Source organism: Papio anubis, chromosome 7, assembly GCF_008728515.1.
Source record: "Papio anubis isolate 15944 chromosome 7, Panubis1.0, whole genome shotgun sequence".
Classification (NCBI taxonomy): domain Eukaryota; kingdom Metazoa; phylum Chordata; class Mammalia; order Primates; family Cercopithecidae; genus Papio; species Papio anubis.
The window spans coordinates 123,804,200-123,821,415 of record NC_044982.1 but is presented as its reverse complement, the minus strand read 5'-3'; the positions used below and the strand labels follow the sequence as shown (position 1 = coordinate 123,821,415).

General features: G+C 41.9%; 1 protein-coding gene across 7 annotated transcripts in view; it reads right to left on the bottom strand.

Moving 5' to 3' along the window:
* DPP8 (dipeptidyl peptidase 8) overlaps nt 1-17,216 on the bottom strand; it is a 75,003-nt gene that overhangs the window by 19,352 nt on the left and 38,435 nt on the right. For all 7 annotated transcript variants that reach the window (XR_004185123.1, XR_004185124.1, XR_004185125.1 and 4 more), the window contains 5 exons: nt 16,390-16,567; nt 15,366-15,525; nt 10,463-10,542; nt 3,102-3,254; nt 2,709-2,844 (listed from right to left, as the gene is read on the bottom strand). Coding sequence is in view for 4 of the 7 variants with exons in the window: in XM_031668552.1 (XP_031524412.1) it covers nt 2,709-2,844; nt 3,102-3,254; nt 10,463-10,542; nt 15,366-15,525; nt 16,390-16,567 (707 nt within the window). In the remaining 3 variants the exon portion in view is untranslated. The remainder of the gene's footprint in view (nt 1-2,708; nt 2,845-3,101; nt 3,255-10,462; nt 10,543-15,365; nt 15,526-16,389; nt 16,568-17,216) is intronic.

Genomic DNA, 17,216 nt, shown 5'->3' with positions numbered 1-17,216 from the left:
TTCTTATGGGAGTGCTACAATCTGGGAACAAGAAAGAAGATATTAAAAGACAGCCCAACACAAACTGACCACCCCTCTTTCAGATGATAAGCTAGAATTTAAGCAAGAGTATATTCATCTTTAAAAACAAAACTAGGCCAGGCACAGTGGCTTACACCTACAATCCTAGCACTTTGGGAGGCTGAGGTGGGTGGATTGCTTGAGTCCAAGAGTTTGTGACCAGCCTGGATGACATGGCGAAACCTGTCCCTACAAAAAAATTAAAAAATTACCCAGGCATGGAGGTGTGCTCCTGCAGTCCCAGCTACTCAGGAAGCTGAGGCAGGAGGATTGATTGAGCCCAGGAGGTTGAGGCTACATTGAGCTGTGACTGCGCCACTGCAGTCCAGCCTGGGCGACAGAACAAGACACTGTCTTGACAACAACAAAAACCCACCAAATAAAAAACAACAACAAAACAAACATATCAAACTATTTCAGAAGCAGACACAGAGTGTTATCAATAATCCTTGGAGCCTAGGAAACGTCTATGTACAGAACTATACAAATACTTTATGCTCAATGTAACTTATTGGTTAAACCATCTATCTGGTTAGAAACAAATAAAGCTGGGTAGGGGGTGAGGGAAATTATTAGTCAATTTAATTTTTCATGGTAGGTGACCAAAAACATTTGCTTCTGATCATTAGAAAATAAGCCTAACCAGAACTCAGAAAAAAGTCATTATCAGTTTGGTTCACCAAGGCTATACAGACATCTCCTAAGTGTCTGTGTACAGCGGATAATTTACAGTCTAGGCAGAGATCATCACCATATTACAAATTCGGATTCTGCTTGTGGATATTAAAACACACTTATATTTTTTCGTTCTGTACTAATTTCTCTTTTTTTTTTTTTTTTTGAGACAGAGTCTCACTCTGTTGCCCAGGCTGGAGTGCAGGGGTGTGATCTCAGCTCACTGCAACGTCCACCTCCCAGGTTCAAGTGATTCTCCTGCCTCAGCCTCCCAAGTAGCTGGGACTACAGGTGCCCACCACCACGCCCAGCTAGTTTTTGTATTTTTAGTAGAAGTGGGGTTTCACCATGTTGCCCAGGTTGCTCTTGAACTCCTGATATCAAATGACCCACCCACCTCAGCCTCCCAAAGTGCTGGGATTATAGGCATGAGCCACCATGCTTGGCTTAATTTCTTAATCCCTTAGCAGAAATAGTGAATTAGTAAAAATACTAGAAAAAAAGATTGGGGATTAAAGTGAATTAGAGGATACATAAAACCAGTCCATTCTTTTTTTTTTTTTTTTTTGAGACGGAGTCTTGCTCCATTGTCCAGGCTGGAGAGCAGTGGCGCAATTTCAGCTTACCGCAACCTCTGCATCCTGGGTTCAGCAATTCTCTTGCCTCAGCCTCCTGAGTAGCTGGGACTACAGGGGTGTACCACCATGCCCGGCTAATTCTTTTTTTTTTTGAGACGGAGTCTCGCTCTGTCACCCAGGTTGGAGTGCAGTGGCCGGATTTCAGCTCACTGTAAGCTCCGCCTCCCGGGTTTATGCCATTCTCCTGCCTCAGCCTCCCAAGTAGCTGGGACTACAGGCGCCTGCCACCTCACCCGGCTAGCTTTTTGTATTTTTTTTAGTAGAGACGGGGTTTCACCGTGTTAGCCAGGATGGTCTCGATCTCCTGACCTCGTGATCCGCCTGTCTCGGCCTCCCAAAGTGCTGGGATTACAGGCTTGAGCCACCATGCCCAGCCAATTCTTTGTATTTTTTAATAGAGACAGGGTTTCACCGTGTTAGCCAGGACAGTCTCGATCTCCTGACCTTGTTATCCGCCCACCTCGGCCTCCCAAAATGCTAGGATTATCGGTGTGAGCCACCACGCCCAGCCCAGTCCATTTTTTATGTTTAAGAAATTAAACATTTTAAACAGATGATTCAGTGTTTCTCTCATTCCAGAGACAGCAAGTGTTCTTTTATTAAGATGGCCATTACAAGTGCTTCAAAAGTTTAAGAAAGCTATCAGCTGGTTATTCTCCAAAGCTGCAGCTTCCTTGCTCAAAGAGTCTTACCAGTTCAGAATACTATTATCTTCAAGTTCATTTGTTTACCTGAGAAATCATCAAAATTTGTGAATAAACTGTTTCCTAGCTGATACCTTGACTATTTTAATCTTATTTTCTTTTTTTTTTTTGAGACAACGTCTTGCTTTGTCACCCAGGCTGCAGTTCAGTGGTGTTATCTTAGCTCACTGCAACCTCCGCCTCCTGGCTTCAAGTGATTCTCATGCCTCAGCCTCCCGAGTAGCTGGGACAACAGGCACACAGCACCACGCCCAGCTAATTTTTGTATTTTTAGTGGAGACGGGGTTTTACCGTGTTGGCCAGGCTGGTCCCGAACTCCTGACCTCAAGTGATCCACCCTCCTCGGTCTCCCAAAATGTAGGGATTACAGGCGTGAGTCACTGCACCTGGCCTTAATCTTATTTTTAAAAAGGCCTTCCAGACTTGCTCCTGCTTGGAGTGAGAAGTAACCCATCTTATTCAGTAGTTAACAGAACAGGAGAAGTGGGATCTATCAGGAGCTCGGCAGCTCAGGGACAGGAAGTGGTGAGAGATGGGAAGACTTGTTCAGGAAATGTGAAAATATGACACAAGTTTAGTGTACTAACATATTAATCCTACTTAACGTCAGGATCGGGGCAAAAAAGAATACCTGCTGAATCCAAAATGGTGGCCCAAAATTCCTTTGTTTTGCAAGTTAGATCATCTTCAGAACTTGATAGCTTGTAAAGGGACACACAGTGTGGATTCTTCTGGTTACTATACTTACTTATAAAGAAGTCACAATGCTAGGGAAAGAAGAAACAATTACATTTTTCCTTAGGGAGGCAGAAAAGGTTATCTGCTGTTATATCTGCACTAATGATATAGCAGGAGTATTATAAGAGACTATTTATATACATAAACAATGTTGAAGTTAAGCTTTTTAAAGCTTTTCCTTAGAGAATTAGGCTTTTGCAGGCCAATTTCACATCATTCAAAAGGAGTATTACATAAGCAGAGAGTTTTAGTATGACACAAAACCCTTTTTAAACAAACTTAATACCTGACTGATGCAGCAAGAATGTGAATAGCCACGGTCAGTCAGCCTTGTCACCTCTCCAGGATTTACGTAACTGACTACGTACAGATGATGCTCTAAAGGGGAGTCTTTGGTGCCTTCAAAATATACCAGCCTTCTGACTTCATCAACTTGGATCTGACAAGATAACAACAATAACAAAATCAGGGCTAACATGACCTTGGCAAAGCTAACCCCCAATTTTATTTAGAATCACTTGAGTCACTTCCTGACTTATGCCTTTTTTTTCCTTTTTTTTTTTTTTTTGCTGCCACTATTAATAAACCTGAGTTAATTTTGCTTATTTATTTATTTATTTTTTAAAGAGTTGAAGTCTCACCTCTGCTACCCAGGCTGGAATGCAATGATGCGATCACGGCTCACTACAGCTTCAAAATCCGAGGCTGAAGCTATACTCTCATCCCAGCCTCCTGAGTAGCTACAAGCATACACTACCATGCCCAGCTAAGTTTCTAAATGTTTTTAAAGAGATGGGGCCTCACTATGTTGCCCATGCTGGTCTTAAACCCATGGCCTCAAGCAATCCTCCTGCCTCAGCCTCCTAAAGTGTTGGGATTACAGACATGAGCCACCATGCCTGGCTGTTCATGACTTATAGCTAAGAATAGGTCCTGCCCTGAAGGAAAAAGGACACCTGAGTTACACACTATATAGTTTCCCATCTGGTCAGAATGTGTGTTTTTCATAAAATACAAGAATTATTTCCTTAAAATAACAACTCTCTATAGGGGAAAAAATACTCTGCTATATTGCAGCTATAGCTATAACAAGATTATAACTAATCTTGTTAAACAGATTACTAAGCCCCACCAACAAAGTTTGATTCAGGATGTCAGAGGTGGGCCCAAGAATGTGCCTTTCTTTCTTTCTTTCTTTTTTTTTTTGAGACCAAGTTTCGCTCTTGTTGCCCAGGCTGGAGTGCAGTGGCGCGATCTCGGCTCACTGCAACCTCTGCCTCATGGGTTCAAGCAATTCTCCTGCCTCAGCCTACCAAGTAGCTATAGCTGCAATATAGGTCAATCATTCATACATACTTGAAAGTCTAATTTTACTATCTTGTACATTTATTAGTTACTGTTATATTATTCTAGGCTGTACTTTTTTGGTCTTTTGCACAAATTTGCAAAAGTGTTTTTTCTACTGGGTTGTGGAATAATGGAACTAAATCACAGTTTCAATACTGGTGTAGTTTACAAATAAACATGGATAAGATCTTTTAAGTCTTCATTCAGAACTCAAAAAACCACAAGTAAACTCAATAGCTGAATTCACTTAATATTCTTCTCAAATTACAGTATGATTTCAATAAATGGCTTTCTTTTATTGTTCCTGTAAATCTTCTACCAGCCAACTCAAACAATGTTTAAGAAAATTTTTGGCCAGATGTGGTGGCTTGCACCTGTAATCCCGGCACTTTGGGAGGCTGAGGTGAGAGGATCGTTTGAGCTTAGGAGTTTGAGACCAGTCTGGGCAAAATAGGGAGACCCCAATTCTACAAAAAATGAAAAAATTAGCTGGGCATGGTGATGCATCCCTTTAGTCCCAGTTACTTTGAAGGCTGAAGTGGAAGGACCACTTGAGCCCAGAATTTGAAGCTGCAGCGAGCCATGATCATGCCAATGCACTCCAGCCTGGGCAACAGAGCAAGACCCTATCTCAAAAAAAAAAAAAAAAAATGCAAATTTTTTACACAGCAATGAAAACACAGATATATTTCTAAAAGTAAGTTATTTTTAAATGTCTTTCCCCCTCCAGGAAGCTGTCTCTTCATCACTAAACATATTTTTAGCATGCATAAATAGAAATCAACACAGTTGGGATTAAGTAGGCCCATATGACATACACAGAAAGCATACAAATGATAGGAAACAAATATTCATGAAACTTTACAAGTATGTGTTAATCTTTGCAAAAGATCAGGACTCTTTCTGTTTTGACCTAGCAGATGGGAGTCAGGCCTTTCAAAACTAAAAAAATAACCAGTCAATTCCTCACCACCATCGACAGTGGTTTTCCTGTTTCCTGTAACTACTTAACATCCAACAGAAGTATCATAATCGGGTGGGGGGCTTGTTAAACAGATTACTAAGCCCCACCAACAAAGTTTGATTCAGGATATCAGAGGTGGGCCCAAGAATGTGTATTTCTTTTTTTCTTTTTTTTTTTTTTGAGACCAAGTTTCGCTCTTGTTGCCCAGGCTGGAGTGCAGTGGCGCCATTTTGGCTCACTACAACCTCTGCCTCCTGGGTTCAAGCGATTCTCCTGCCTCAGCCTCCCAAGTAGCTGGGATTACAGGCATATGTGCCACCACACACGGCTAATTTTATATTTTCAGTAGAGACGGGGTTTCACCATGTTGGCCAGGCTGGTCTCGAACTCCTGACCTCAGATGATCCGCCCGCCTTGGCCTCCCAAAGTGCTGGGATTACAGGCGTAAGCCACTGTGCCTAGCCAAGAATGTGCATTTCTAATAAGTTCCCAGGTGATGCTGACGCTTTGCACTGGTCCAGCACTTTGAGAACCACCCACAACAATAAAAAGCTCACAGGTGGCTGGGCGCAGTGGCCCATGCCTGTAATCCCAAAACTTTGCGAGGTGGAGGCAGCAGGTCACTTGAGGTCAAGAGTTCGAGACCAGCCTAGCTAACATAGTGAAACCCTGTCTCTACTAAAAATACAAAAAATAGCTGGGCATGGTGGCATGCACCTGTAATCCCAGCTACTCAGGAGGCTGAGACAGGAGAATCGCTTGAACCCAGGAGGCAGAGGTTGCAGTGAGCCAAGATCGCACCATTGCACTCCAGCCTGGGCAACAAGAGCAAAACTCAGTCTCAAAAAAAAAAAAAAAATTACAAAAATTAGCCAAGTGTGGTGGCAGGTGCCCATAATCCCAGCTACTCGGGAGGCTGAGGCATGAGAATTCCTTGAACCCAGGAGGTGGAGGTTGCAGTGGGCTGAGATCGCACCACTGCACTCCAGCCTGGGTGACAGAGCGAGACTCCATCCCAAAAAAGAAAAAGCTCATAGGCTTAAAAGTCTTAAAGCTTTACCCAATTACTGCCATTAGAAATCTTTGGGTGGGTGGCCAGGTGCGGTGGCTCACACCTGTAATCCCAGCACTTTGGGAGTCCAAGGCAAGAGGATCCCCTGAGGTCAGGAGTTCGAGACCAGCTTGGCCAACATGGTAAAACCCCGTCTCTACTAAAAATACAAAAATTAGCTGGGCATAGTGGTGGGCGCCTGTAATACCAGCAACTCAAGAGACTGAAGCAAGAGAATCACTTGAACCTAGGAGGCGGAGGTTAAAATGAGCTGAGATCGCACTATTGCACTCCAGCCTGTGCAACAGAGTGAAATTCCGTCTCAAAAAAAAAAAAAACAACTTTGGGTGGGAACAGACTTGTAAAAGCAGAGAAGGATAACTTAAGTCAAAAAACAAATCAAGAACAGAGGGAAAGGGCCAGGCACGGTGGCTCACGCCTGTAATCCCAGTACTTTGGGAGGCTGAGGTGGGCAGATTGCTTGAGCTCACAAGTTTGAGGCCAGCCTGGCTAACATGGTGAAATCCCGTCTCTACTAAAAATACAAAAATTAGCCGGGCGTGGTGGCAGGTGCCTGTAATCCCAGCTAGTCAGGGGGCCGAGGCAGGAGAATCGCTTGAACCTGGGAGGTGGAGATTGCCGTGAGCTGACTTCGCACCATCGCACTCTAGCCTGGAGGACAAGAGTAAGACTTGTCTCCAAACAAAGAAACACAAAAAAAGAATAGAAGGAAGGAAAGGCCAGGTGCGGTGGCTCACGCCTGAAATCCTGGCACTCTGGGAGGTCAAAGTGGGTGGATCACCTGAGGTCAGGGGTTCAAGACCATCCTGGCCAACATGGCGAAACCCTGTCTCTACTAAAAATACAAAAATTAGGCGGGCATGGTGGTATATGCCTGTAATCCCAGCTACTTGGGAGGCTGAAGCAGCAATGCTTGAACCCAGGAGGCAGAAGTTGCAGTAAGCCGAGATCATGTCACTATATTCCAACCTGGGCGACAGAGTGAGATTCCATCTCAAAAAAAAAAAGGGAAAATAGAGAAGAGAGAAAAACAGAGTAACGTATCAATGTATCACAAGCAAACATGACATGAAAGAAAACTGATAAACGTAGTGGCAAGTAGTAGATGTTTAGGTGGCTCAAATAAGGATCAGATGTATGCAATTACAATTATTGGGGTTCCCTCAGCATTATGTAATGACTCTTATCCTTCAACCATCACATAGCATGAAATTTACATCAGTGTAGTTTTCTGTTTTCAGAACCTAGAATTCCACAATAAGAGTTTTTTCTCAGGTGACAGTAACATCCAAGGTCCTTCAACAGAAAAAAATATTTGGAAACAAAAATAAAACCCAAAAATTTATTTGGATACATAACAAGAAGGCCACGTGAGGATCTCAGTGGAAATGAGACTTTAAAGGTCCATCTTGATACCCTAAAGTGTTTGTTGTTGCTGCTGTTTTGAGGCAGGTATCATTCTGACACCCAGGCTATAGTACAGTAGTACAGTATTGTGGTCACAGCTCAATGCAGCCTCAACCTCCCAGGCTAAAGCAATCCTCCCCACTCAGCCTCCTTAGTTACTGGGACTACAGGCATGCACCACCATCACCAGCCTGACTTTTTTTTTTTTTTGGTAGAGATGGAGTCTGCCTATGTTACCCAGGCTGACCTCAAACTCCTGGGCTAAAGCCATCCTCTTGCCTTGGCCTCCCAAAGTGCTGCAATTACAGGTATGCCCCACCATGCCTGTCTAATTTAAAAATTTTCTTTGCAGAGACAGAGTTTCACTATGTTGTCCAAGCTGGTATCAAATTCCTGGGCATAAGTGATCCCCCAACATTGGCCTCCCAAAGTGTTGGAACTACAAGTTTGAGCTACCATGCCCAGCAGATACTCTAAAGTTTTTACTAACAAAAACAAACCTGGGATCTGGATCTTCATTATGTCTCCTTAATCACTTTAGAAACTACAAGTGATTTTTACAGTAGTCAGTAAACATAATCCTTCAATAAATATTCCTGTCAATTTGAGGAAACCACACTTAGGCCTTCACTAAATCTTGGCAGCATACCTCAACTGTATGTGTCACACACATACAGGATGGAGTCCCTAGGCATCTCATGAATATGATCATCCAAGTGACAGCTGCAACAAATGCAAGGTACTTCAAAAAGGCAATTTTTTTTTTCTTTAAAGAATTCACTGAATTGGTACTGAGAATAAAACAGAGGGTAGACGTCCTTCCTTTTCCCTATCAATCTAAGTAAGCTCTGTATAAATGCCCATCACTCTTTGCAGGTGGTGGATTAAAGTTTAAATTTGTGGGGTAAGATAAACAGATGAATGAAAGACAATCACTACTTCAGAAGAAGTAAATGCAATTTATTTATTTATTTATTTTTGAGACAGAGTATCACTCTTTCAGCCAGGCTGTAGTGCAGTGATATGATCATAATTCATTTGCAGCCTGGACTTCCTGCACTCAAGCGATTCTCCTGCCTCAGCCTCCCAACTAGCTAGGACTACAGGTGTGCATCACCATGCCCAGCTAATTTATTTTTATTTTTATTTTTGGCAGAGACAGGGTCTTATATGTTGCCCAAACTGTTACTGAACTCTTGGCCTGAAGCAATTCTCCAGCCTTCATCTCCCAAAGGGCTGGATTACAGGTGTGTGCCACTGTGCCCAGGCAGTAAATGCAATTTATAATGTAGATACAAGTAGTCTGTAATAGATTTTTAAGTCACTTTTCAAACCATATGCTAACTTACAACTTTTGCTAGGCTCTAAAACTATGAATATGTCCCTTTCTCATCAATGAGCAGCAATACATTTTAAAATGGTGGGCTTGGCGAGGCATGGTGGTTCACACGTGTAACCTCAGCACTTTGGGAGGCCGAGGCGGGTGAAATGCTTTAGCTCAGGAGTTTGAGACCAGCCTGGGCAACATGGCGGAACCCTGTCTACAAAAAAATACAAAAATTAGCTGGGTGTGGTGGTGTGTGCCTGTAGTCTCAGCTACTTGGGGGGCTGAGGTGGGAGGATGGCTTGAGCCCAGGAGGCAGAGGTTGTAGTGAGCCAAGATTGTGCCACTGCACTCCAGCCTAGGCAACAAAGTCAGACCCTGTCTCAAAAAAGAAAAGAAAATGGTGAGCAGGACATGGTGGCTCACGCCTGGGAGGTGGCAAGGTGGGAGGATCCTTTGAGCCTGGGAGTTCAAGACCAGCATGGCCAACGTGGCGAAATCCTGTCTCTCCTAAAAATACAAAAATTAGCCGGGCATGGTGGTGTATGCCTGTAATCCCAGCTACTCGGGAGGCTGAAGCAGCAGAATTGCTTGAACCAAGGAGGTGGAAGTTGCAGTAAGCCAAGATCATGCCACTGCACTCCAACCTGGGCTACAGAGTGAGACTCCATCTCAAAAAAAAAAAAAGAAAAAGAAAATAGAGAAGAGAGAAAGACAAACTAACGTATCACAAGTACACATGACATGAAAGAAAACTGATAAACGTAGGGGCAAGTAGTAGATGTTTAGGCGTAGTAGATGTTTAGGTTTGAGACCAGTCCAGTCAATATATATGAGACCCTATCTCTACCAAAAATTTAAAAATTAGCTTGTGGTGGTGTACACCCGTAGTCCCAGCTATTCCAGGGGCTGAAGTGGGTGGATCGTCAGCCTGGGAGGTTGAGACTGCAGTGAGCCATGATTGTGCCCTGCACTACAGCCAGGGTGACAGAGCAAGACCCTGTCTCACAAAAAAGAAAAGAAAATAACCTTTAGGAACACATCTATAAAAGGGCTATAAAATAAATGAGATTTATAATTTAAACTAAGATTATTTCTTTTCAACAATGTGAGTAATTTTAGGCCCTAACTTAGTATTTTAAAAATACTGGGGTTGGCTGGGCACAGTGGCTCACGCCCTGTAAAGTGAGGCCGAGGCGGGCAGATCACGAGGTCAGGAGTTTGAGACCAGCCTGACCAACATGGTGAAACTCCGTCTCTACTAAAAATACAAAAAAGTTAGCCGGGTGTGGTGGCACCTGCCTATAATCCCAGCTACTTGGGAGGCAGAGGCAGGAGAACTGCTTGAACCCGGGAGGCGGAAGTTGCAGTGAGCCGAGATCACCCCATTCATTGCACTCCAGCTCTGGGCGACAGAGCAAGACTCTGTCTCAGAAAAAAAAATACCGGGGTCATATTAAATTACACTCATTTTTAGCACTGCATTCACACAGTAATACTGACCAAACATATCAGTAGAATAAAATAACATACATTAGATCCATGCCGGCCAAGAACTTCCCATTCACCACTGGTAATTGCTATCTCCTCTTTGATAGGACACTTGAAATCACCTGAAGATAAATATAATTATAATTCAGTACATTATACCAGACTATTAGCAAATGAAACAATTAAGAACAGTACTCTAAGCTCTTTTTTCCAAAAAGTTATGTTTGGAGTAATAAAAATGTTTTTGAACTAGACAGAGGTTACACAGCATTGTGAATGTACTAAATGCCACTGCATTGCTTATTTTTATTTTTTATTTTTTTGGAGACAGAGTCTCACTCTGTTCCTGAGGCTGGAGTGCAACAGCATGATCACAGCTCACTGCAGCCTTCGCCTCTTAGGCTCAAGCTTTCCTACCTCAGCCTCCTGAGTAGCTAGGACTAGACACCACTAAACCCAGCAAATTATTATTTTTGGTAGCAATGAGGTCTCACTATATTGCCCACGCTGGTCTTGAACTGCTGGCCTAAAGCCCTCCCGCCTTGGCCTCTCAAAATACTGGGATTACAGGCATGGGCCTGAATTGTTTATTTTTATATGGTTAACTTAATGTTTTATGAATTTCACTTCAATAAAAAAAACTCTACAGTTAAAAAAAAATCCAAGTTATGAGTCTTTACAATAATTGGAATAATAATGGAATGATCTATTTAGATAATGCAAAAATAGCAAAAGAGATTTTTTGGCAAAGCCAGAAGAAAACTCAAAAGCACCTGTATTCTTGAACCTTTGGTTAGACAAACAAAGAAGTCTAATGGATTGACAAAGCATTTCTTTTCTTTTTGTTTTTTTTCCATAACTTGTTTCTGTTGATTTCTTTTTTTCTTTTTGTAAAACTTTCCCAAGATATTTTCAGATTTAAAAATAAATAAAGTCAGTGTTAAAGGTGCTGGTCAGCCTTCTTACTTGTACCCTTGTACCTTAGACACTGGGGTAAAAAAGGAGGTCCAGGGCAATGCAGTGATATTTCTGCCAGGATACTCCCCCCAACCCCAAACTCAGTAGTTAGTTGAAAATATGACATTTACAGGCTAGAGAGACCCAAATACCTCTATTCCACCCCAGTGCTAGGTGGAAGTTGGGTCGGCTGCTGCCCCGAGCCAGCTTTATCTTCTGAGTGTGGGCTTTGGAGGAACAGGAGAACTGGCTCTTGGCCACTGTGAGGCGTACAGCTTTGCCACTCAAATATATGTTATTATGGCATTCAGGGAGCCAGGGTCCAGAGCTGCAGGGCTGGAGTCCCTGTCTCACTCCCACAAAGACCATCACACGACTGGCCATAAAGGCATTAAAACCAGCCTGGTGCAATCCATCCCCAGGCACTGAGTTAGGACTGGCTTGACTCCCTGGCACTTCTGAGGTAGCCATATCAGCTATTTCAATAAGGCATTTCTTCTAAAAGTGCAACAAACTATTTAAAACCCACAAAAGAAAATGTTTAATACAATTGTTCTTCATTTGCCAAACAATTACCCAGGTAAGTGTTTACCATAGTAAATGTCAACATGTCCCATTCGTTTTGTTTTTGTTTTCTTCCTGTTCTGCTCTGTCGCCCAGGCTACAGTGCAGTGGCACGATCACAGCTCATTGCAGCCTTGACCTCCCCAGGCTCAGGTGATCCTTCCACCTCAACCTCCCAAGTAGCTAGGACTACAGGCTCATGCCACCACACTTGGTTAGTTTTTTTTTTTTTTTTTGTCTTTTTTTGTAGAGACAGGGTTTTGCCATGTTGCCTAGGCTAGTCTCAAACTCCTGGACTCAAACAATCTGCCTGCCTCAGCCTCCCAAAGTGTTGAGATTATAGGCGTGAGCCACCACACCCAGCATTCATTTGTTTTTATGAGCGTTTGTCTTGACAAGGCTCTCTCAGTGGCCTATAGGAACAGCTTAAAAAGGGAAAATCATTTCTCTTTTCCTCACTGCTTGTATCTATTGCTGTGGGGAGTGACAGCTGATGACAGGCCTAGGAGGAGAGACAGTACTAGTGACTTTCCTAGGCTTTCACGTAAGTTTTTAAAAAAATTGTAAACGCAAGGAGCACAAAAAAATTAAAAAATCAATTTAGTACTTTAAATACTATAGACAGAAATTACAAGATTAACATAGATAAATACTAACTGTTTTACATTACAGCTCTTAAGAAAGCAAAGAGGAGGAAGAAGGAAATGAAGTAGATATGAAGGTAAAGGAGGATGACTTGCAGCAAGAAAGACTAAGATGGCTATTATTTAAAAAGCAGAATATAACAAGTATCATCCAGAATGTAGACAAATTAAAACCCTGTGCACTGTTAGTGGGAATGTAAAATGGGGCAGCGGTAGCCACGACCATTGGTGTTTCAATGATGTAGCTCCTATGGAAAACAGTAGCCCCTCAAAAAACTGAAAATAGAATTACCGTATGATCCAGAAATTCCACTTTTGAGTACATACCCAAAAGAACTGAAAGCAGAGACAGGAACAGATACTTGTACACCCATGTCCACAGCAGCATTATTCACAATAGCCAAAAGGTGGAACCAATCCCCCAGTGCCGATGAACAGATAAACAAAACGTGGTATATACGTACAACGAAATCTTACTCAGCCCTAAAAAGGAAGGAAATCCTGACATGCACTACAAAATGGATGAAACTTGAGGGTATTATGCTAAGTAAATAAGCCAGTCAAAAAAAGGACAAAAACTGTATGACTCCACTTAAATAAGACATCTAGAGTAGTTATATTCACAGAGACAGAAAGTGGCTGCCAGAGGCTGGGGGTAAGCGGGTAATAGAAAGTGACTGTTTAATGGGTAGTTTCAGTTTTGGAAGATGAAAAAAATTCTGGAGACTGATGGTGGTGATGGTTGCACAATATGAACATAATCAGCTGGGTGCGGTGGCTCACGCTTGTAATCCCAGCATTTTGGGAGGCCAAGGCTGGTGAATCACATGAGGTCAGGAGTTTGAGACCAGCTGGGCCAACATAGTGAAACCCTGCCTTACTAAAATACAAAAAATTAGCCAGGGTGTGGTGGCATGCGCCTGTAATTCAAGCTACTCCAGGAGGCTGAGGTGAAGGTGGCAGAACCTGGAGGCTGAGGTTGCAGTGAGCTGAGATAGCACCACTGCACTCCAGCCTGGGTGACAGAGTGAGACTCTGTCTCAAAAAAATAAATTAATTAATTAATTAAAAAAATATATAAATATACTCAATGTCACTAAACTATACCCTTAAATGGAAAAATGGTCACAATGCTAAATCTTGTTATGGCGTTTCCACAAAAATTTTTTGAGGGAGTCTCCTGCTCACCAAGGCTGGAGTGCGGTGGCACGATTTCAAGCTCACTGCAAGCTCTGCCTCCGGGTTCCACGCCGAACCATGCCTCAGCCTCCTGTGCCCGGGATCGGCGCCTGCCTGCTTACACTTTTTGTTTAGTAGACACAGGGTTTTACCCGTGATCGCCAGGATGGTCGATCTCCTGACCTTGTGATCCACCATCTCGGCCTCCCAAAGTGCTAAAGAGATTACAGGCATGAGCCCTGCCTCGACCCTCTTCACAATTTTGGGGCCATGCTGAATCTGTTAGAAGTTACAAATGGAGTTAAACGCCACAACACTGCATAAAGGTACTGTTCTAAAACAAACTATATTATTACAGTTGAGAACTGTAACTTGGTTTTAGGAAAACCCAGGAAAAGTGTTCTATGTACCCATTCACTTTTTCTACGCTTATGCATCCATTCTGAATCATATTTTCCAGATGAAAAACCACCACTTTAGGAAAACCACCTTTTTTTTTTTTTTTTTTTTGAGACGGTGTCTAGCTCTGTCGCCCGGGCTAGAATGCAGTGGTGCGATCTCGGCTCACTACAAGCTCCGCCTCCCGGGTTCATGCCATTCTCCTGCCTAAGCTTCCCAAGTATCTGGGACTACAGGTGCCCGACACCGCGCCTGGCTAATGTTTTGTATTTTTAGTAGAGATGGGGTTTCACCATGTTAGCCAGGATGGTCTGGATCTCCTGACCTAGTGATCCGCCCGCCTCAGTCTCCCAAAGTGCTGGGATTACAGGCGTGAACCACCGTGCTCGACAGGAAAACCACTTTTTAAAGAAAACTTAACTTCAGCTGATATAATATTTAATTTTACTTTGGGCAACATAATTATATCAATCCAAAGACCTATAACTATAAATTAACTCCAGTGTAGATGTGCACAGTATAAGAAACACCTAGTGTGTAAAAATATCTAATAATTACATAACATTTAAAAAATAGTGTTGTCTTTTTTTTTTCCTTTTGAGACGGAGTCTTGCTGTGTCGCCAGACTGGAGTGCGGTGGCGTGATCTTGGCTCACTGCAACCTCTGCCTCCTGGGTTCAAGCAATTCTTCTGCTTCAGCTTCTCGAGTAAGCTGGGACTACAGGTGCACACTACCACGCCCGGTTCATTTTTGCATTTTTTAGTAGAGATGGTGTTTCGCCATGTTGGCCAGGCTGGTCTCAAACTCCTGACCTCAGGTGATCCGCCTGCCTCGGCCTCCCAAAGTGCTGGGATTACAGGTGTGAGCCACTGCACCCAGCCAAAAATAGTTTTTTCTAAATGGGCTCACTTTAAACAAATTAAAAATTGCAGTCAAAGCAAAAGTAGAAAGTAAAAATCAGTAATCCTGCTACTTACAGATTATTCACTATTAATACTTTATAATACGTGTCAATCCATTAAGAACTTTGTCCTGTGTTTTTTACACATACATGTATTTATATTTTTGTTTAACTTACATATTAAGTTTAATGAAGCAAGTATTTGATGCTTACAAAGCATGCAAAAGATACATTCCCCTGTCCCTCCCACCCTCCGCTTCCAACATTTTTTCTTTTTTTAAAATAAAATGGATTTCTTACTTGGAGCAGGCAGCCCACCACTGGATCGTTTATATTTGCTTTCCTTTAAAATAGATGTAATTTTGTATAAATGACGGAAACCTGTTTTGCATTCAGAGGCAAAAATAAACTCAATTTCCTCTTCGTGACTTTGGGGAAAAACATGAAAGATGTCATGGATCTGTAAAATGAATAGCTAAATTTACTACACAGATTATGAAAATACTACATAATTCAATTAGGCTATAAGAAAAATTACCTGACAAATATACTTTGAAATATAAATAACCATCAGTGCCACAGGAATGCTGTATTTACAGTAATAAATTTTGCTTGGGGCTTTCAGATTTATTTTACTTTAGTCAAAGACTTCATCCACTGAGAAGTAAATGTTTTCAAATGGAGTAAAAAGGAAAATATGATGAAAAGTTTTTTCTTACTCAACATCTCTATAATCCTTGAAACATGGCACAAGGTTTGTTTAATAAAATAAATCTTGTTACAGAAAGATGAGGTAAAATTTTTTTTTACTTTTGTTTTCCGAAGAGAATTTTTCTAATAGTTCAGGGGAAAACAGGTATTTATAGGCAAATCATATGAAGCTTAAACTTATATTCAGCTAGGAAGTGAAATGGCTTTATTTATTTTGTATCTTAAACTTTTCTGCTAAATTGGAAAATTCAAAATTCAATTAAAAATTGGTACATTTTGGTACAGTTTGCCAACATAAAAGAGAAAGTCTTTTCTAGACCAGACTCATAAAGTCCTCTCAGAAGCACTGATGAGGCTGTGTATTTAATATCTGTTATCTCCAGGAACAAATCTGAGGCCAAGGAGATATCATTTCAATGGCACCTACTTTCTATCTATTAAATACAAACCATTCCATTCTGGAACCATCACTCGAATTGGAATTGTTCATACTAAAGAAATAACATGGTCCCTTTAAAATAAAAAAAAAAGCATTTTGATAGTTTGCTATATAACTTCATTTGCTTTAGCATTCTGAGAAAATATTTAAACAAGTACAGGAAAAAATGCATACATTTATCCAGATGTCTGTTGTTTCTTCATAGATAATTAGTGGCGTCACAGAGTCAGGCACTAACTCAATGAGTCTCTGCCTTTCCATAACATCATCTTCTACTGGGATAAATAATTCAGGTGAAATCAACACTATTTGTAGGCGAGTTTGGGAGCGATCTAGTAGGATGGACCAAGCACTATTTAAATAAATAAAAGAGAAGAACCAGAAATAAAGCAAGCTATCAGAAAAAGAATCCTCTATATCTCATTTGGCACCTATCAATTATATCTATAATCACAATGAAAGAACTGCTTTAGTGTATATTAAATTATCACTTACAAATAGTTAATTAAAAATACACTTTAAGCTTGAATAGAATTTATAAAAAGTGGTTTTCTTGAAATGTCCAAAACCACAGTTGACCAGTGAAAGTGTTTTATCCCTGTAGGCTGGCATGAGCCTATAATCCCAGCACTTTGGGAGGTCAAGGTGAGAGGTCTGCTTGAGGCCAGGATTTCAAGATTACAGTAAGCTACGATCATGCCACTGCACTACACTCTGGGTGACACAGAGAGAGACCCTGTCTATATAAACAAAAGTTCTGCCAAGTGCAGTGGTTCACACCTGTAATCTCGGCACTTTGGGAGGCTGAAACAAGAGGATCACTAGAGCCCACGAGTTTTGAGACCAACCTGGCAAAATAATGAGACATTGTCTCTACAAAAAATGAAAAAAATTAGCTGGACATGGTGGCATGTCCCTGTAGTCCCAGCTACTCAGGAGGATAGCTTTAGCCGGGGAGGTTGAGGCTGCAGTGAGCCATGACTGCACCACTGCACTCCAGC